The 22,051-nt window shown below is 40.9% G+C and overlaps 1 protein-coding gene across 2 annotated transcripts in view; it reads right to left on the minus strand.

Annotated features, from left to right (window-relative positions):
* Nucleotides 1–21,757, minus strand: part of LOC115556095 (copine-5) — a 114,907-nt gene extending 93,150 nt beyond the window's left edge. Inside the window, exon 1 of one of the 2 annotated variants that reach the window (XM_030373260.1) lies at nucleotides 21,025–21,757. In XM_030373260.1, the coding sequence (XP_030229120.1) occupies nucleotides 21,025–21,143 (119 nt within the window). In that variant the 5' untranslated portion in view covers nucleotides 21,144–21,757. The remainder of the gene's footprint in view (nucleotides 1–21,024) is intronic. The other variant, XM_030373332.1, reaches the window with a different exon arrangement.
* Nucleotides 21,758–22,051: the final 294 nt, after the last annotated feature.

Here is a 22,051-nt window from a genome sequence, read left to right on the forward strand (position 1 = left end):
CACGCAAAAACAAAAACACACAGTAACACAGAAACGGAGGAAAGGACACACAGAACACACACTTTCAAACACCACACCCACACACAGAAACAAATGCTCAAATACACAAAAACACACACAAATGCACAAATACCAATACCAATAACACACACATAAGGCACTAGAATAGCACTAGATAAATGCTTTGTATTCAGACATCATTCTGCACATGCAGATTGGGTAACATTCAGATGGTCACCGGCTCCAAGGAAGCCTTAGCATTAGCAGCCTTCAGGTTAGCATGTGTCACTCTGCTTGACTGTCTATGTCAGCAGCTGGAGAGATCAATCCCTCTGCCTGGATGGATAAGTGACGGGCACCAACGCAATTAAGTTTCTTAATGTCTTGGGTTGATCTTTGCTGACACTGATCACTGAAAGAAAATTGAAAACAAGTCGTGATTATCGTGTGATTATCAACACCATCCGAGATGCTTTTGAAATAAGCACGTTGAAAAAAATAAGTCACTGTTGCTAAAGGAACTGAAGGGAAAATAGTAATTTGGATGTGGCTCAATGAGAACTCCAAAGCAACCTTTTTTCCTAAAACTAAAAGGTATTAGAGAACACTTTGTAAGCATATAGGACACGACAGAAGCAGTGACAGTAGTTCTACTTCTGATGCCCATATTTCTAATGGAATTGAAAGAGGGTGAGGAAAAAGACATAATAGGGCCCCTTTTAATAAGTCACCATGGCGATCTGGTCAAGTCAGTTCAGATAAATATAGTGTTTTCGGTAACCTAATTCGTTTTCCCACAAGGAAAGGTTTTCAACTCAAAATGCCCTGATTGCAATATAAGTAAGAAATAATTAGGTCAGATATGAAATTTGTTTTATGAGTTTTATGATGAAAAAAGCTTCTGCGTTCAACTCTAATAATCCTTACCATAAGGAACTAAACAAATCAAATCTGTTTGGTTAAATATGGGTTAACACAAATTATATACCTAGTTCTTGTGGGTTTTACCAAGGTGGTGGGGCTGACAAACATGACCTTCCTTTGTCATCCTCCCAATCAAACACATCTGCTTGACCTTAGCAAGCCTGCTTAAAAGATCTGCCACCATCTGTGTGACCACAATTAGGCCTATTGTAATGTATAGAAATGGGCTGGTAGGAGTTTTAGTGGCTAATTAAAGTGGAAATGGGTGGGAAACACAGCGAGCCTTACACAAGACATTCTGTTCTAGAAAGAAAAAATGTAGGCCTAAATGTAATGTAAAGCATTGTAGCCTAAATTATTTCAGAAAAGTTAAGCTGCAGCCTCCGAGGCTAAACTAATGTTCTATTGTTGGTCTACAATTGTCTAATTGTACCCAATACAACAATCCAAGACCAAAAATTGTAATGCAACAATTATAGGCAAAGTATTGACCAACCGTTCTACACTTGTAGGACCAAAATTCTAGGGCAACAATTCCAGACAAACCGCCCGAGAGCTTTTGACATAAACGATGCATGTTCATGTTATTTTGTGTAAACATCAACATTTACTGGGCGGTGCAGATACTTCCAGATTAGTGAGCAACATGGGTAGTGCTTCCTTTTTGTCATTCTGGGATCATTTCCAGATATAGTTCTACGGGTATTTTGTTTCTTTGCCTACTTTTTTTTGAGAAAGTTGAAGGAAATGTTCTCATTACTCATTTCATGAATATCTTCCTGCAAAAAAAATAAGCCTGATGTGGGTGGATTGTATCGGAGCTTATGTAATAAGTCCTATTCCATTTTTTTAAGAGAGATATGAATTTATCCTCGTTTTCAGTTCAGGACGTTTCCACTTTTTGCCAATGCTAGATTTACTTCTGTCTGGAAGCTAACCTCGCCCTCTCATCTCACTGGAGCGGGATGCTCCACATGTGGTGCATTATTTGGCGGGAGGGCGGGACTTACAGTACATGGGTTTAGTGGGGTAGGGAGGGCGGGACTTACAGTACATGGGTTTAGTGGGGTAGGGAGGGCGGGACTTACAATATAAGGGTTTAGTGGGGTAGGGAGGGCGGGACTTACAGTACATGGGTTTAGTGGGGTAGGGAGGGCGGGACTTACAATATAAGGGTTTAGTGGGGTAGGGAGGGCGGGACTTACAGTACATGGGTTTAGTGGGGTAGGGAGGGCGGGACTTACAGTACATGGGTTTAGTGGGGTAGGGAGGGCGGGACTTACAGTACATGGGTTTAGTGGAGTAAGAGAGGGCGGGACTTACAGTACATGGGTTTAGTGGGGTAGGGAGGGCGGGACTTACAGTACATGGGTTTAGTGGGGTAGGGAGGGCGGGATTTACAGTACATGGGTTTAGTGGAGTAAGAGAGGGCGGGACTTACAGTACATGGGTTTAGTGGGGTAAGAGAGGGCGGGACAATGCATATAACATGTTTTGCTTTCTAAATTTTGTCTAAAAAAACGTTATTCTTCTCGTTGTTGTTGTTGTGGTTGTTCTAGTTGTTGTTATTAGATATTGATGTGGCCTTTAGCTTTCATCATATAATTAAAGCATGCAAAAACATTCAATACAATGACAAAAATGTTGGCCTTAAACTGTGGAATCAAGAACTGTTTAGGCTTTCTTGTTTTATTGATCCAAACTGTACTAAAAATTACTTACACAAACTTATACAAAGTTGACAGAAATGTGCATTGTGACATAAATTAGATCTGAATGGTTAAAAATACCAAAGAGAACCCTATGAGAATAATAATGAGAGAGTTATGTTATTCAAGTCATTCACAACGCCAGCCAGTGGGAATCTTCATACATTCAACCAAGATTTTAATTTTAAATGATGAGTATGGTTGTACATGAGGTGGTATATAAGAGGAACAAATCCAATCATAGATCATCATGGTTTGATTAATCTGAAGCACGCTTACAATTTAGCATGCTGGGGATTGAAAAACATCTGGATGAATGTGTAATGCAGATCTGGTCTGCTCTGCTGCTGCTTGTGGCTAATAGGAATCTGATCAGTTGTTGTTGGGCGGAGAGATCGACTACTACCAACCGTATTTAATGACACAGGCACACCAGATCAACCGAGGCGTCTTGTTCATGAGGGCAAGTGCCCACGCATCCCTCACTCAAAGACTCAGCCAGAGAGTGTAACGAATGTTAACCACGGCATGCGTGTTAAAAATAGATCTGTAGAAACTTTTCAAAGCATTCTTCTTATTACCTGTGCCAAGTACAAGGCCCGTTACATAGCAATACCATATGCCAATCTCCCACCCACCAGCCCCAAGTCAACAACGGGCTTGGCCCAAATTCAAAACACAATGCCAGAAGTTTTCCTCTCTCCCTTCTACAACACTTCAGACAAAAATAAAATAAAGGAAATTGTTGTCTGACAATGCAGACATCCCACACAAATTGTTGTGTGAACACACAAACAAAAGCATACAAATACCTGACATAGTACAATAGAAAATACATGAGTTGGTAAGTCTCGTAAACAAAATGTTTAATGCAAAGAAATGTTACCTTTGTTTAAAATGTAATTTATGCTGTAACATGAACTACTTAAATGGGTTTTATGCGATCTCGAATTCATACCAACTTGAATTGCCAGGAGGTTTCGCAGGAAATCTCTCAAAAATGAATGCTCACTTATGTAAATGATGTTGACAGGAGCCAGGTACCAAAAATACCTTGGATTTGGAAATGTAATTGCATTTATATATGCATATGTGTCTGTATGTGCATGTGTACGATATATATGTGTGTGTATGTGTGTGTGTGTGTGTGTGTGTGTGTGTGTGTGTGTGTGTGTGTGTGTGTGTGTGTGTGTGTGTGTGTGTGTGTGTGTGTGTGTGTTTGAGTGAGAGAGAGAAAGAATATACTTATAATTAGGAATAAATAGTAAAAGAAACGTAAGAATGAACCAACAAATGAAAGAAAGAACTAATGAGCAAAATGAATGAATGAAAGAACGAATGAAAGCGTGAATGAAAGAATGACTGAACGAAAGAAAGAATGAATGAACATGCAGAATGATTGAATGAAATAATGGACAAAAGAACCAAATCAATTTAACAAGCAATGGCGGCGGGAGAGAGCCCAGTAGCGAGGGGGGGAGGTGGAATGAGGTTATGGAGCCCACAGTGGAGGGAGGATGGAGAAATAGGCTGGGTGGAGCGTCTCCCTCCTCCCATCGCACAGGGGGGACAAACAATTGTTTCTTACGCACACAAACACACAGCCCCCGCTCAATGTTTTCTGTGATATCCGACACAAGCCCAAATAATTAGTCTCTCTCTCCCTCTCTCCCTCTCTCCCTCTATCTCCCTCTTTCCCCCTCCCTCCCTCCCTCCCTCACCACAATTTTACATTTTTCATAGGATTTCAACGTAGAGAAACTAGTGAGGTCTAATTACTGAAACTTGGAGAGGCCCACAGAATGATGAGTCCTTGACAGAGATCACTTTTTATGCTCTGAATTGAGTGCTTCTTGTTATAAATAAGAAGCGTAATTGGCACTCCAAAGGATATTTTGCATCGGCATAAAGTGCACTAGTAAAATGGTTACAGTAAATCTGAGATAATCGAGACTGAGTCTGTCCCTCAAATATTAATCTAAAATCGGGATTTCGAAAAGTCATCTGTTTTTCCTCATGAAAATAATTTCTGCATGATCTCAAGGAAACTCCATTCAAGGAACCAAACATTTGGTATGTTAAATAATTGTGAAATAGGACATTCTTATTGACACATTTCATGACAGCATTGCCTCCCACTCTCGGAACATTTCCTAGTTTGCTCCAGAGAAAAGAGAAACAAATACAAAAGCTTTTACCGATACTGCTGTCATATGTCATGAAAGCCAATCAATAGGGCAAGTTTAGTTTAGTTTAGACTGCAACAGTGATACTTCCAATGCCAAAGGTTATAAACAAGATGCATTCCTCCTGCATAAGCAGTGCAGGCTGTTGCGGTGCCATGAATATGCATTCAACATGCAAGTCTGCTCGGCTCGTCCTTCTTCAACAGCAACTACACACAGAGAATATGTGTGGGTCAGTATATGTGGGTAGATTCTGATCAGTACAAACCCTAGGAAAACCAAAATAGAATATATAAATGATAAGTGAGTTTGGCCGACACTTGTCTTCAACTAAATCAATAATAAAAACATGAACACAGAGTTACACCGACAGGTAAACTTCCACTTCAACCAAACGCATAATGAAATTATTTTGCTAATATGTTTATAAGCTCGGCTGAGAGCACACATCGCTGGGAAGAATGGATCGATGAAGGAGGAAAACGAATTAGAAACCATAAAAAATCTCTCCAAAAACAAATCAGTCCAAAGTTATGCACATCACGCTAAGAAACACCCCCACGCAGACACATACACACACAAACACTTACAAATACACACAAGCAAGCATGCACACACGTCAATTCTCATCCTGTCCAGGCCGCCTACGTGGAGCCTTGCACCCGGGGGGCCATGCTGCACAACATCTCAGAACTCACTGATTCACAATTAGCCGCTGATCAATGGCCTCAGTCGCCTGATTCTACCAAAAAAGCTAAAATAAGGAAAGCAAAAGCAATTTAGGATAACAGGATTTGAGCGCAGGCTGTATCCTGTGAGTTATGGTTGAGGCTTGGGGGAGGGAGGGGGGAGCAGCATTCACCAAGGGGAGCACACACACACACTCACACACACATATACATAGAAACTCAGCAGCAGAATGTAGCACACATCTGGGGGGAGAGGCTGAGTTTCCAGCTTACAGCTCAATCACTCTTTAGATGAATATCACGAGGAGATGCTTCCCTGGGGAAGCAACCTGGGGAAGGAGAGGAAGAGGAGAACGAAGAAGAGGATGAGCAGGAGAGGGATGCCTTAGGATAGGAGATGCTCTATTGCACATGGTGTGTCTGCGACATTATGGTGTATTGGATATTAAACGTGTCCCCCTGGCCCACTTCTGAGGATATGTTTCATAGCTGTGCTTCTCAAAACACACCCAAAACATCTGATCTGGACACACAAGCTATTGCCATTGCAATCTTTGGAAATGTACGATGTTTCCTTCTTTATGTAATTCATTTCCTCTGCCATGATTTTCAATTTGTCTTGAAGCCAATTCAACTCGGGCTTTCAGGCATACATTCATATACAATCCGATCCTCACTGTACTGGCAGGGAGAAAGAACAAGTTGGAAAAGGAAGGAAGGTAAGGCATGTCCCACGACCCGGGCAGCCAGACATCTAAAGGAACCCGCGTTCTCAGTTTGTCCATTAACAGATTATATGGCGGTATTTATGCCGCAAATGCTTTCATACATTGTGTTTGATTTGAACAGACGTGGCGGGGGGGGAGTAGATGACAGGTAATGGGAATAATGAGGGGGCGTAGAAGAAATAAGATGGAATATGGTGAGTTGCTAATAATGGAGGAAAGATGGTGAGAGGGAGGGAGGCAGGAGAGGTAGATGAGCAGAACAGAAACTTGCTGCTTGTACAATCAAGGGAACCAGAGCATAAACCACCTCGTGTACAACCCGTCCCTCAGCTGCATGCTATCCTGTCTGTGGTCTTCTTTACGTCTATGTCCTGTAAACATGGGATTACAGTGTTTTACTCAAATTGTGTAGAAGACAGATTCTACACACACACACCCGCTAACAGACGCACACACATGGATGCACCCACCCACAAATGCACACAAACACACGGCAAAGCCGCCATACCAAAAATTAAGATCACCTAACATGTCCTCTTACCCCCTCTTCCCCCACCACCTTCACATTGAGAAAATGTCGATTGATGAGCACACAACATCAAGAAAACTCCAAGCACACATTTCACAAGGGAATTAAGGGCTTTCTTAAATGAGTACAGATCTGAACATTTGCACTGTTAGTGGTAACCACCTAATGATAGCCGTATGGTAGTTATACATTAACAAAATGGTCATATAGGCAAAATGGGTTGAGACTGTGGACGTTGGGCTTTTCTATGAAATTGTGGGAAAAGTAAACAGTTTTAGAGCAGAAGACCAGGGTGAAAAAGATGCATCTGATTTTAGAGATTAATATGATGAAAGAATTTTGAGTCCAGGTCATTCTAGTAAGGAGAATTAAGGCTAGTTCATATTTTTTTTTAAATAGCGCCACCTTTAGGTGCAGTACCACAATTTGGGTTTATGGGTAGTGGGGGGTATTGGTATCCAACTAATAATAGGTGGATACACTATTTTTTAATACTATAACAAAATGGTCATATAAGAAAAATGGGCTAACTGCTCCAACTTTAGAGGCCAATATTTCTCAAATGGAACTAAATGAAACAAATTCGATGATTTTTGTGAGGCTTGGTCTAAAGATTTTATGTGGCAATTCTGGTGAATATTTGATTATTTTGTAGCCTGTGAATCTTTTTATCATGTTTCAGGGGGTCAGGGTTTTATAAATGCATCTGATTCTAGAGATTAACATTCTGAAATAATTTTGAGTCCAGGTCAATCTGTCGAGGATAAATAAACCTAATTCATGATTTTTTACAATAGCGCCACCTTTGGGTCCAGTATCACAAATTTGGGTTTATGGGTAGTGGGTACAGGTAATGGTATGACTTTTACAGAAATTGAGGAAAAAAACAAAACGTTACAGCAAAGTAGGCTCAAGTTTATTCTCCCAGCCTTCCAAATCAAAATCTTGTTTTACGGTAAATTTATGACGTTGGTTAAATCATTTGGGAAAGAACACCTGATACAGCGGTAAGAAGTTGTACTATTAAATCAATGCATTAAAAAAAACGTACAGCAAACAAATATTTTCTAAACACAGACATCGAGTACAAGCCCATAACTTTTAGGATTGATGAGCATTTGATCGTGAGATAACACAGATTTACCGTGAGTGTTTAAAAGAATTAATGAATGCGGGTGTTGCTTGGCGCGCATTTGTGCACCCATCTCTTGAAACACACGCAAAGTAAACACGTAACGCATAATACTAATAGCGCCGTCAAAATATAAACTCGTCAAGTTCAAATGCGCTGGCAAAGGGGATGGGAGAAGGAATTCTCATTGGTTTGTTGCACGTTACGCAGAAAAAAGAAACCTACGGGTTTCAGACCAACCCATTTTAGATATGCGTCGGGCGCAAGAGTCATTTTTCCGCCGGTATAATAGCAACAGCGCCAGAGATCCGCCCACAAAGCTACGTTTCATGCTTCTCGCTTGCGTTTCAGACCATTAAAATAGGGCCCTGAAACTCTTAACCTTTAGATCCAGCCCCCCAAAACACAAACAATACTTTTGCACTACTACTGCACACTGGATGCCACTGCACTACAGGTACTGACTGAAAGTCACTTTACATTATTGAAGACACTATACTTTATTCTAGACGCTTTTTTTTTTATTGTAGACACTTTACTTTATTGTTAGATACATACACTGTACATGTATTCTAGTTTTTTTTAATTATTTTATTCCGTGTTACTCTTTTTACTCTTATAATACTTTTTTTGTGGGTTTTTTTGCATTGTAAAGGAGAGCTCGGGACACAGAAATGTAATTGCCTATGTTGTGCATTTGACTAATAAAATAACTTTACTGAAGATTATTGGAAAGTAATGTACATCGGCTGTGGAAACATTATCTTGAATTAACGGAACACCCTTGAGAGGTTTATTCTGCTAATACCACAGTTACTAACATTGATTTGATATCAGTTACTTTCATCTATAATATTATTGTTTTTTATATCTCTATTTAGATACTCTTCTCCGCTGCTCTGAGCATAATGTCTAGGGGGTGTCAACTAAACATCTGGTCGATAGTTCAATTTGACCGACTGTTATAATGTTGGTTTTGTATCTAAAAGATATTTTCCTGTCATTGAAAAAGAATGCACACCCTTTTGGATGTTATTGACCATTGAGTTAACAACAATTGCCACAGTATAAATTTCAATATGCAATAGACAGCAGGTTAAATTGCATTTTAAACTAAAAGCTACTTGCAACCACAAAGATATTTTCTTTTCATTTTGCACAGTTGCAAATACCCCCAAACAAAACAGTTTTTTTAAATGATTATTATTATTGCTGAAAATGGTCCATCTGTCTGCTTCGGTCTACCAAGTTCATTCAATCCTGAGAGAGAAATTAATTATAACTCTCTGCTCCCGTCAGCAAACTTAAATTATTGCAATGTGTGGGTTCACATGCACTCAACCTCATATCCAGAATCATTTTCTGTATGAATTAAGAAACTGGTAAAAACCAGCAGAATAATAACAAAAGATTGTCCGTTCAATGTTCTTGTCATCTCCTACACTGGAACGCTGGCTCACTCACTGCTTTAGAAATAACCTTCTGCTAACATCCATCTCAGGCACTGTGTCACAGTGACGTGAGGTGTGGTCGCCATTAACAGCATTGAATACCCCTACCAATAGCCCTACGCAGAACCAGTAAATACCTGTATCAACTCACAACCCGTGTATAAACCATTTTCAACTAGTCTCTTAAAACAACAGTAAACTACTATAACAGCCTAACAAACTATAAATAATAAGGTAATCTCTCCAACAGATTATTGAGAAGACAGAAAGACTAGTTTGTGTCCGTATAGCCACCTCCTCCTGGCTGGAATATGAAGGATTACAGGATTACTGTGAGGTTACATATCACAGCCCTCAGCCATCAGGAGAGATAGTTGTGCCACCACTCAAGATGTCCCCGTCTCAGACTGGCTTAGTTGCTGACCGACCCACTAGAAAAGTGGTTGAGGGGGAATCATTAAATAAACCTTTCTCACAATCACTGTTTTCTGCATCCTATGAATTCTCCCTAGCTGGTGCAGACTGGGTATCTCCAACCCGGTCTGGCGGAGATTTGAATTCTCCCTGCAGCAGGGTCTGCAGAGGAATACATTTCTTTCTGCTTCTGATGCACTTTTGCGGGAGCCAATCACCGAGCTGGCTTTTCCCCCTGGCACGCTGTTGGGTAGTTTAACACAATGACGACAGGGAAGGCAAGCAGCCTATTGCGTACAGAGTACGTTGATCACGCCTTTTGTGCTAAAGAAAATGACAGCAGCCTCCCAAGACCATCGTGCCATCTACGATTGAGGTTGGTCTGGCAATAGCCAGGCTAACAACTACAAGTACTACTGGTCACATTCAAACAAGCATATAAACAGTCAACCAGATACCAGCCAATCAGCCCGCCAGAAACCAGCCAGTCTAATAATAGTATTTTGACATTGAGGCCACCGATAGTGAAGAATTCACCGTTAATGAGTGAATAAGGTTTCCCCCTTCCAATTTGAACACTACCCAGGTTGATCAATTATCTATCGCAGCCCTGCATTGGGTGCACTTTCTTCAAGGAGATCACACTTCCAAACTTCAGAGAAAGAGAGCGAGGGACTGGGATACTAAATATACAGGAAGTCTGCCACACGACAGCTAATTCTCAGCCAGAGAGCCAACCAGGCTTATAATAGCAGAGGAAAGGAGGTGCAGCCGAACAGGGTTCCTGACAGGCTTTAGGGGGATTAGGTTGTGCAGGGTGGAAAGTGACAAGTGAAATCCACACCGTGGTGATGTCCTGCTCTCAGCACTTTCAACTAAAGTGCTGCATATTGAATGCTGAATGCTGAATGGTTTAATTGGTGTTCCGGAGTGATTTGTATTAGTACTAAAAGAGGGTTAAACTCTCTCTTTTGCAACACTTATCCATTAAATCAAAGCATCTGTAATAAACAGGGAAAAAAATTATGTTAGTAATGTTGATTTACATTGGCGAAGAGTGAAACACTGTCAACTGAACTTTTGTTTGTTTTTTGGTAATATCTGAGCTCGCTCAATGATACGACCGCATCACACAGCGCTACACAGGTAACTGGAGTGACCTTTGCTGGGCTGAGCATTTCGAACCACTCCAAGAGAAGAGATTACTGTAGCAGAGATCAGGAAATAACTCCAAACCACCCGCTGCAGGACCAAGGACATTCCCCTTCATCTAACGCTCGCTGGGGAACGGTTGTTTTGGATACAGTAACAGGCTACAATAGTCTACTATTACCTTAACTATCTTAGGTACTTTTTAGTTGTTCTTATCCAAAGTTTCTTACAGTGATTATATAGGACAAATAAACGGAGCCGGGGTGTCCTGTTACCAGAACATAATGTACAACACCCCGGAGGGTTTTCTTCCGCTTGTACCACGGTAACCAAAAATGAGTACGGTAGATATTAGTAACTTTCATCTTTAACATTTTTTTATCCACTTTAATGAGCTGAAATAAAAATGTGAATCTATAATATATTTATATAAGATTAATATATATAATATATATTGTTTGCATTGTCAAAAGAACTACTGGTCGAGAGTTATATTTTTGCCCATTGTTGATGTACGATTTGTAGTGGAATGTTGGCTTTATTTGTAAATTTGTTAAAATAGGAGAGGTGTCCCATTAATTAAGTGTTCAAAAATGCTGTGCTATAAATATAGAATCTAACTTTATATATTTCAAGTGGAAGTTGAAATATTTAACAAATCTAGACATTCTTTTTTTTGTTGGTGTGTCCAATTACTGATTTCTTTAGAAAGTTACCGCGTAATATGCAGAACCCTCCCTGCTTTATTTGGGGATGATTAATTATTTAAGGATTACTTATGGGAAGCCATCTTCCTCTGGACTGTCTTACAGGTAGAGTGCAGACAGGGAGATGGAGGGGATCAAACCCAGATCCTTTGGCCGTTGGGTCCAACACCTTAGTCTCCACTACCCTATCTGGCTCTCCTTCCCTCCCCACTTTTTTATTCAACTCTTAACAAACTGTTTCTCAATTCCTGTTCAATTGTGTCTCCTGCACGCTCATGGACTCAGACCTACCCTAGTGACCAAACCATGTGTTTATTTATGTCTACTGCTCTGGGGCAAAGGCAGAGTAAAGGCAGAGCAAAGCCCAACTTGATAAAAGAACGAACGCCCCGGCGCCCGTCTAGAAGTGCACTAAAGTATCTGGGGGAGAGCAGCTAATGGCTGCTATCATTAGAACTCTGGAAGCTAATGGTTTCCAGCTTGTCCCATCCCCAGCCCTCCAACACATCTACACAGCACTCACTCCGCTCCTATCGCTACCTTTCTATCTAGCGGTCTGGATGAGGAATAGAATGGAATAGAGTAGAAGCTGCTTTAAATGTGTAAATGTTATTTTCCATGCCAATAAAGCTTTTTAAAGTAATTTAATCATGAAGAATGATTGCCTCTATCTCTCTTTCTCTCACTCCCAGACTCTCTCTCTCGACTACACACTCTCTGCCTCTCTTGCTTGCTACCCCCCATCTCGGTGTCACTCTTCCTTTCTCATCCTCGCTCACCTTCTTATTCTCTCTCTCTGCTGTCACTTATCCAAACTTGAATAAACAAGTACTTCTCCTGTCTGCTAGCATGTGCTGTGTTTTGTGGGTTGACTGTGTGTGTGTGTGTGTGTGTGTGAGTGTGAGTGTGAGTGTGTGTGTGTGGGTGGGTATTTATTTAGCGAATGCAAATTTCTCAAGCCAAGTAGTGGCCTCTTGATCTAAATGCTGGAGAGAGAAGATTAGACCTCCTTTCAGTATTTGAAGAGGGAAGGCTTCAATAATATGCTCCATAGTTTGCTCCTCTCCGCAGGCAAACAGTGGGCTCTGGCTGCTTCCCCATCTGTGTAGGCTGGCCAAGCAGAGACCCTGACCAGTCCTGAATCTGTTTAAGGTGGACCACTGTCTCCTATGGGAGGTTGGTGCCAGGGACTGGTTGGGTCGGGTCTGACACCAGATGTTTGTTTGGAATGTCTTTGGATTCCCATTCTGTTGCCCAAGCAGACATGGCATCAAAGTCAGTGGGTAGAGTTTCCTTCCAAATTGGACGTCTAGATTGGAGACGTGCGGGTGGTGGGTTTTAGAATAGATGTCGGTATGGATTGGTAAGTGGGGGGAATCTTTGACCTTTTGGAGCATCCTAAAAGTTAGTTCAGTTATTCTCGTGTTGGGGAGAATATGTAAGATAGGATAGGAGGTAATGATTTGCATAGAGTAATTTAGTTGGGTGTTTACCTGGTGCGTGTGGGGTGACCTGGACCAGAGAGGGTCACATACAAATAGAAAATGATAGGGCCAGAGCTGAAGAGCGCTGTGTGGGACCTGCTGCACCCCATTTTGCACCGTGTGGAGAGTGGAAGTGAGGATTTGTGTAATGCAAGGTCAACACATGTATATTGTTATTCCCATACAAAGGGTTTAGGACATTTTGAATGTTTGTGCATGTGTTTATGTCTGCTTGCACAGCAGTACGCTAACGACTTGAAGTGCATCATTCAAGCAAGCTTTTTCTGTGGTTTCCCATATGGACATCAGCATCTCTCTCTCAAACTATCTCTCTCTCTATCTCTCTTCTCAATACCAATCTTTCTATACTTCTTTCTTTCGTGAGTACGTATCTTAATCTCTCATCCCTTCAGCCTCTTTCCCTTTGTGTGTTTGTATGCGTGTTTGTGTTTGTGCGTATGTACGCGGGTGCATATGTTTTAATGTGTTGGGGTGTTGTTAAATGTGATGTTTTATTATTTTCAATGCATGTCATTATTCCTCGGTATGCAAGGCAGTGCTCTTCTTCCATACACCATATGTTGAAAAAGGTGATTAAGTTGCCTTAGATTAGGCCTACATTGCTATATATTTAGATTTAGAGCAAAGCTACATACTGTGTGCGACTGTAAGCTCTTCTTTCATTTCCTTCCTGATCTGCGGAGGAATCTTCAAGACAAAGGAGAGGATGCTCTCATAGGCTCACATCTGTATGCTTATTTAGCCCTGGCAGATGTTTAACACAGTTTAATCACAAAAAATATGTTTATGTGTCACTAATGGAATAGTGTCAAAGCTCGTTACGAGCTGTGCATAATCAATTGTCGGACTTGTTGGAGAATATCTGGACTCTACTGTACCGTTAATGACAAATCTGGCAAACGAAGCAATTACTATGTTTTTTATTCTTTGTTTTGCTGCTGAAGCTATGGATTAGCTGTCAAGCCAAAATTAACTGGGTGGCCATACCTACATTTAAGTTATATTCTTATCGTTAAATCTGACTATCGTTTGGTCGGATTTAACTTAGACCCTGTGCTCAATTACAGTCAGAGTAAAGCCCAGACGACCGTGGTTGGTGTCCAATCCGTCAGTACGACCCTCTGAGAAATTCCTACAGGGATTTCTTGAACAATATAGAATTTCCTGAATGGAAAGCTTACTATTGCACTCATATAACACTACTAATATTTACTATGTGTTTTACTTTAAAATAATACTAAAGACAATTAAGCCATCCAATGTATTTGGCATTGTTGGTGTATTCAGTTCTTTAAATGTTATTCCAAAAAAGGTTTGACCACACGTATTTCAAATAATTTCTAAACCAAATACACATAATGCTTGTATTGTTTCTCTAGCTTCCAGCGACATAGATCTTGTAACAGGATGAAGTTCAAGTATTCGTTGTAAATGCTATTTGGGCAGGTGGGCAGTGAACAACTTACAAAAGAATGTTCCCAAAAAACATCCTCAGTAAATCATTGCTCCAAGTCTATTTTTAATAATATGATTGTCACATTAACTATCTATAGTTTCTGTAGGCTTTCAGACTACTTCTGGTCGGACATAAAATTTCCGTTGATGGTGGCAATTCTAGTTCAGTTGAATGTGTCATGTAGTGTCTCAGCGATCGCGTTCCTCCGTATGTTTATCGCATAACCCTGCAGGCTTCAATAAGGATTTCAATCCACGCTAAAAGACGCCTTATGGTCGTAAAGTAGTCTGCCCCATGGTCATATTCTAGAACTGTCGTTTTAACTCTGATTATTTTAGGTTAGTGATAGGAAAAGGAATGTTCATGATTTAAACAGTTTTAAAGAACGGGCTGCGATTTTATTCTCCCTTGGACATGGGTGACCGGTCAATGATTTTTCCACTTATTGGGATCCTACAGAGCAGAAGATCATGGTCTGTTTGTTATTGTGTCCAACCAAGTCTCACTAATGGAGAAATATCGCAGAGTTGAGTTCTTGCAGGAGGAGAATGGTGGAAACCTGTGGTGTTGGTCTACGGAAAGCAAGCTTTTTTTTATCCAAAGATTTGGGTGAGAAGAGTTGAGATTGTATCGACAATGGTGAAATATCCTGCAACAACAAGATTTCAGTGTGAGACTTTTTTTAATATGTATGGTATTGTTTGTTAGACAAGAGATGTACAATGGTTATATTTCTTTTTGCGACAATGTACAATGTTACAAGAATTGCAACAATTTAACAATTTACATTTTTATATTATTATAAAACTCAATCCCACTCTAACATTCCCTTATGCCGTACAAACAAATAAATAAATTATAATAATTAGTAAAGAAAAATAGGTTCTCCTATGATTAAAGTATTTGTGATTTACAAAATAAACCAGTAAAGGGTCCCAGACTTTTTAGAATTTTTTGGTTGACCCTCTAAGAAAATATGTAACTTTTTCAATTTTTAGGGACATCATATAAGAAAGCCACACTGATGCTTTCAGTGGTAATTGGGATTTCCATTTCAAAAGTATTCTCGTTCGAGCATTCAGAATTGCAAAAGCAAGAAAAAAAAATTGCTATTGGCTATCGCATTGTCATTATCTCTTACCCCAAATATAGCCATTAAAGGGCTAGGTTGTAGATCTAGGCCAAAAGCCACGTTCAAATATTGACATTGAAAACTCTCCCAACTTGGAGCGTGACCAAAGCATATGAGCCAAGTCTGCCTTGGTGGCTCTACAGCGATCACATGTCTCATCTAGTTCAGGGTATATTTTGGCAAGTCTGACCTTACTATAGTGAGTACGGTGGCGAACTTTAAATTGAACCAGATTCAGACGTACCCAAGAAGAGGTTATATTCACACAGCTAAGAGCTCTAACACATGTTTCATCTGAAATGACCCTTATTCACCTACCCATTTTGTCTTGATGTTGTCTGTTGATAAACTAATAAACAACATAATTGAATTATATAAATTTGAGATTTGGCCCTTCAAAGATAAGGGAGTCTTTAGTATCACACCCAAGTTTGATCTTTCAGGTAATTGAGGAAACGATTGGTTGTACGTTTGAATAAAGTGGCGGTTCTGAAGATATCGGAGAAAACTTGGTTTAGTAATGAGTGTTTTTTTGGCGAAATCTGCGAAAGTAGGAAAAATATTATCTATGAAAGTGTCCCATTGTATGTCTGTGGCGTTGAGTTTGGCGGCTGGAAAAAGGTGGTTATTACATATGGGACTTAGCATAGAAAGGTTGGACAATTTAAATGTTGGCCTTAACTGTATCCAAATTCTTATCGTTGAACGCACTACTGGGCTTGAAGAAAATTGTGATGGGGAGAGAGGAAGTTTTGTTGTTAACAGTGCAGGAAGTGATGACAGATTACAAAGCTATGCCTCCTCACGGCACCAACCCGTGTCTGGGGCCTGAAACCAGTAATTAATTGTTTAGAGTTTCGCTGCCAAATAAAAAACTCTAACATTTGAAAAACCCTTTCCTTGGCCTTTAAGCAATGATTTACGAAGTCTTGAAATTTACCTCCCCATATAGAATCTGAGAGTAGCGAATCAATTGAACGGAAGAAAGATTTTGATGGGAAAACTGAGAAACAAATATAAAAATCTAGGCAACACATTCAATTCGACAGTGGATTTTTCCAGCGAAAGAAAGGTAAATAGCACTCCATCTCTGGACGTCAGATATTAGTTTCTTCCTCATAGGTTTGAAAATTAAACAAATCAAAACAAAAAAGGGGTAATATTTATTCCTAAATACTTAAAGCCAGAATGTGATACACAAAATGGCAAGTCTGTGTCTGGAACCTGCTTTACCTTATCATTGATAGGGAAACACACACTTTTTGAATAGATCATTTTATAACCTGAAAAACAGCCAAAGTCAACCAGAATCTTCAAAAGTTTAGATTTACAGGCTAGCGGATCCGATAAAAAAATGAAGAGATCATCCACATACAAGGAAGCTTTATATTTATCCCCATCCAGCGCGGATTGCAATTCTTATTGCAGCCTGCAGGGTTATGCGAGAAATATACGGCGGGACGCGGCCGTTGAGCTCCGTTGCCCCACATTGCATGACACGTTAAACTCAACTAGAATCGCTACCATCAATTTGATATCAACAGACCAAAAATAGTCGGAAAGCCTACAGAAACTATAGATAGTTAATGTGACAATCACATTATTAAAAATAAACTTGGAGCAATGATTTACTGAGGAACTATTTTTTGGGGAGCATGCTTTTGCAGGGAGTTCGCCGCCCCACCTGCCCATATGGACGGCACGCGCCTGTTCAGGATTCTACGAATGTTAATGAATGAGTGACGCCCTCTCACAAATCCGGTTTGATAATTTGAAATGATATCTGACATCTGTTTATTTGAGAGGCCAAAATTTGACAGTATCTTAATGTCCACGTTCAGCAAAGAAATGGATTGCAGGCCTATAAGAGCTGCAATCCACCGGGTCTTTACCAGGCTTTAGTAAAACTGTGATGAGAGCCTATGTGAGAGAGAGGGAGAGCTGTTGGTTCAAAAGAGTACTTAAACATATTTAGAAGCAAGGGGATCAGTTTCAAGGAGTATTTTTTATAGAATTCGACTGGGAAGCCATCCGGCCCAGGAGCTTTCCCGCTCTGCATGTCCGTAATTGAGTTCTCTACTTCCTGTCGGTTTAGGGGCCATTCCAGGTCATCCCTTTGTTCCTGTGCAATTTTTTGAGCATTCAGGGTTTCAAAAAATAAACTATAAAAGAAGTGTCCTGAGGTAATGTTGCTTAACTTCTTGGAGATCTATTGTCAATTCTTGAGGTGTTTTCCTAATTGTTGATATGAGTTGGGAGGATGACTTAGCCCTTAACTGTTGGGAAAGTAGGCGTCCCAACTTCTCCCCATAGTCAGAAGAAGCTGCTTGACGTTTTGAAAGGCTGCGCATTTCTCCGCCAGGCCCACAGACATGTCCGGGTGGATCCTCAGTCTGGAACCGCTGAACTCCACAACGTGCGTCCGGGATCGCGACAATGCCTTTTCTGTCTCCTGGAAACGGTAAAAGCATACCAAAAAGGAAAGGGGCGGCTGTCCTTTCCGGGGTCTTTGGCCAGGAGAGAGATGATCCAAAAACCACTACGCCCATTACCTCCATTAGCAGGTCGGATATAAACTTGACAATGGGCGGGCCATTCTTGCTGTCCTCTTGGATGTTTAAGATAAGGTTTGCTCTATGAGAGCGGTGTTCCAGGTCATCCATATACGCTCGTGTTTTATTTTCCTTCCGCTGTGAATAGCGCACTGAAGTTATCCCCAGCCAGAACTTCGGTTGCGCTTAGCCGTGCTTTAGAGCTTCATTGAAAGTCTCTGTAAATGCATTCACGGAGGACTGGATCAGGGCAATAAACTCTTGAATTAAAGCAGAGATGTCCTATTTGAGCGAAGACCGTTGTTTCGATACCTCGGCTACATGCTGGCTCACTGAAACACCAACCACAAACAAACCAACTTCAGCAAGCCGTAGGTAAAGAAACAAAATATATTTCTCTGTGGGGATTCTTTCCATAATGTTAAAATATAATCTGAGTTTGTCAGTGGCAAAAAAAAGCTCTTTTAGAGGATGTACGTTGACAGGGCGCTATTGTCCCAAAGGATCACGTCACAGCACGTTTTTGGATTTACAGTGTTCTTGCTCAACCCTGGTCCAATTTAAGAAAAATGAGCTCGCCATTCACACCAGTTATTCACAATAGTCTAAAATCTTTATTTTTTTCAAAAGATGAAACTTATTCATGAAATTAGTACAATATGCATTTTAGGCTAATATGAGGAAATTTGTATTAGTTGTGAGAGGTAGAGCAAGTTCAGGCCGTAGCTTTGTGCGTTGCTACTCTCTATGTGCTGCTGAAAACAACAATTGCTTCGTTATTGACAATTTTGTTTCATATCAAAAGGAATTGCGGACTCCCATAATTTCAAGCAGGGTTTTATTCAGAGAATTTGCCATTGTTGCCAACCTATTCAACATACACGTGAGTGCATCTTATTATTGGTAATGCATTTGGATTAAAGAACCAAACAACTAAATTCATAGTCAATGTTTGACTAGCATAATAGGCTGTTTTTTTAAAGGCAGAATGAAGAGGCACTTGCCTGTGAACATATATAACGAATAAGCAGGATAAAGGCCGATCTATATTCATATCTCATTAATAAATAGATTTGAATACAATGTGCATGTAGACTAATATAAATAGAATAGTCTATCTCACAAGGACAGCAAAAAACAACAAGATCATTTGAAAAAGACCAACTTCAATGAAATCATTAGGATGGCATAGAAGAAACGGCTGTTAGAAATCAAGAAATGAAGAAACCCATTTGAACTAACCCGGCCACCCAACACTGCTTTATATAAACACTGAGGCTGACCCGCAGCTGCCTGAATGGGCTGTTGTACTTCGGTCAAATAGGCCAATTACTCCATCTGCACCTTATGTGTGTGTGTCTGTATAGTCATGTGTTTCTCACAGTGGTTATTCTATGAGAAATCCTTTCATCCAACGTGTCTAATTGCACTGAATCAACGAGTGGAGAAGATTCCTTCTTACGCTGCCAAATTCCTCAACAAGCATGTCATCTTTGACCAGGAGAGGACACTGCCACCACAGCCACTCGCACAAATAGCCGGTCTCATTCAGTAAATAACAACAAGATGCCCCCTCACTTGTTCGGCTATGTTCTGGTGAGCAGAGAGATGGGAGCCTCTCTGATCTCCAGGGGAGGACACATCAATAATGCACACACAGCGGAGCTACCGCCTGGCCTCGCAGCCCAAAACACCACATCAAACACCGTAGGGTTCAAGAATTGTGTGTGTGTGTGTGTGTGTGTGTGTGTGTGTGTGTGTGTGTGTGTGTGTGTGTGTGTGTGTGTGTGTGTGTGTGTTATAAAGACAAATGCAACCAGTGTGTGTTTTGGGGAGAGGAATGGCAAGTGATCGACTTCTTTGCACAAGTGATAATAAGATAGGTATACATTTAAATACACACACACACACTCAAAGTTTTTCTGAGTTTTTAGTGTTTTCTTTTTTTTTCTCACGGACCATCTATTTTTAAAGGAGCATCCTTCTACTGATGGGTGATGGCTCGGAGAATGAGGTCAGCTATCCAAGCAGTGTGATGCAAACTGTTAAATGTTTAACGTGAAGAGCTGAGGAGGAAGGAACGAGTGGGGCGCGTTCGCGTTCTTTTCTGTGCTCCACTTTTGTTTGAAACAGCATTACAACAGCATTGAGGACAGTAGGCTACCACCACTATGTCTAATACAATATCCAATATCAGCCAGCCAGCCTGTATTCAACTCTTTTATAGTCCCAGACGCTGAACTAATCTCAAACACGTCAAACATGTCACACAAATCAATACAAAAATGAGATATGTAGGCAGATCTCCATTTATTTGATTGTTTTTAAATGTATAAATATAGCTAAAATATCAAATCTCTTTTCTTCTTTAAACGATTCCAAACGTATATTTACATATAGATAAATATAAAGAGCATTTAAGATCTCTGAGTGAAGGAATGTGGGCCACATATCTTGGGAAAATGAACCACACAAACAACACAAACAAAAAACAACAATGAGGATAAAAAACATAAAAAACATGAGGAACTTGAAGAACTTCACAAACGTCAGTGTTACAGTGTTAATATGAGAGGCCATAGTCTATTCACCATGACACTGTTTATTTTAATTCTTAAAACCATCAGAAGAATTAAAAAACAGCAACTACAAAAGACAACCTTAAGCACAATGTGCTGATACAACTTTTCTGTTCAATCATTTCCATTTCTTCTATTTTTACTTTATATTCTCGTTGGATTTATGATCTGAGGCTCACCTGCACGAGACCGTTATTTCCACCTTTGTGGCCGGGATGTTTCCCGTGATTGGATCGAACTCGTACACCGAGGACATGTCCTCCGGTTTGTCCATCCCGTCCCCGTCCGTCAGCTCCATGGGGCGCGCGTGTGTCCGCGGCGACGGTGGCGCGTGCGGCGGCTGCGGCTCGGGGCTGATCCGCGCGTCACTAAGCCTGGCCCCGATTAGCCGCGCGGGGTCCACCGGGCGGTCTCCGGTCCGACCGGGGAACCCGGCCACTTTACAAATCGTGTACAGGGTAAGGAGAGAACAAGTAAAGAGGAAAAGAACAATGGATGCACTGGAGGCACTTGTCCGGAAATAAACCAAATCACAGGCAGAAGACGCGCGTGTAGTGTGAGAGGACTGATGCGTTCCTCCTGACTGCTGCACCCTAATGCGCGTCAAGTCAACTCCTCTCTGCGCCTCCGCTCAACTGTGTGTGTGTCTCCGTGTGTGTGAGCGCGTCCAAGCGAATGGAGGGAAGGAAAAAAAGCCAGCCCCCCGCCTTCCTCCTCTCCTCCTCCTCCCATTCTAAGCCCAGTTCTCTACTACCATTCACGGCTCAACGCAATAAGTTTTTTTCCTCTCGCCTCTCGTCTGTGTATCGTCGTGGATCGGGGATCGACCGAGAGCTGGTTCTCATGTTCTTCTATCGGTATGTCAGAGGCGGGTGGCTTCAGCACCGACCAGCGGACAGCTCCCACGGTGGGAGAATGGGGGAGAAAAAACTGCAATGTAGCCTACCATACGCTTACCCGAGCCCAAACGGAAAGATTCTGCATGAAGTTTTTATTTTACGGTTATCCTATTAGTTACGACTACGTAACCGAATGTAAATCAATGCAAATTCTAGGCCGCCGGATTATCACTATAAAGTGGCTCGTTTATTATCCCACCATTAATTTTCCTACTAGAAATCCCATTTTAATGCATACAAAAATGCAGAGTAATGGTTTTTCACTCATTGAAGTGGCTTTGATCATGTAAATGTTATATCCCATGCA

Source organism: Gadus morhua, chromosome 1 (genome assembly GCF_902167405.1).
Source record: "Gadus morhua chromosome 1, gadMor3.0, whole genome shotgun sequence".
Taxonomy (NCBI): domain Eukaryota; kingdom Metazoa; phylum Chordata; class Actinopteri; order Gadiformes; family Gadidae; genus Gadus; species Gadus morhua.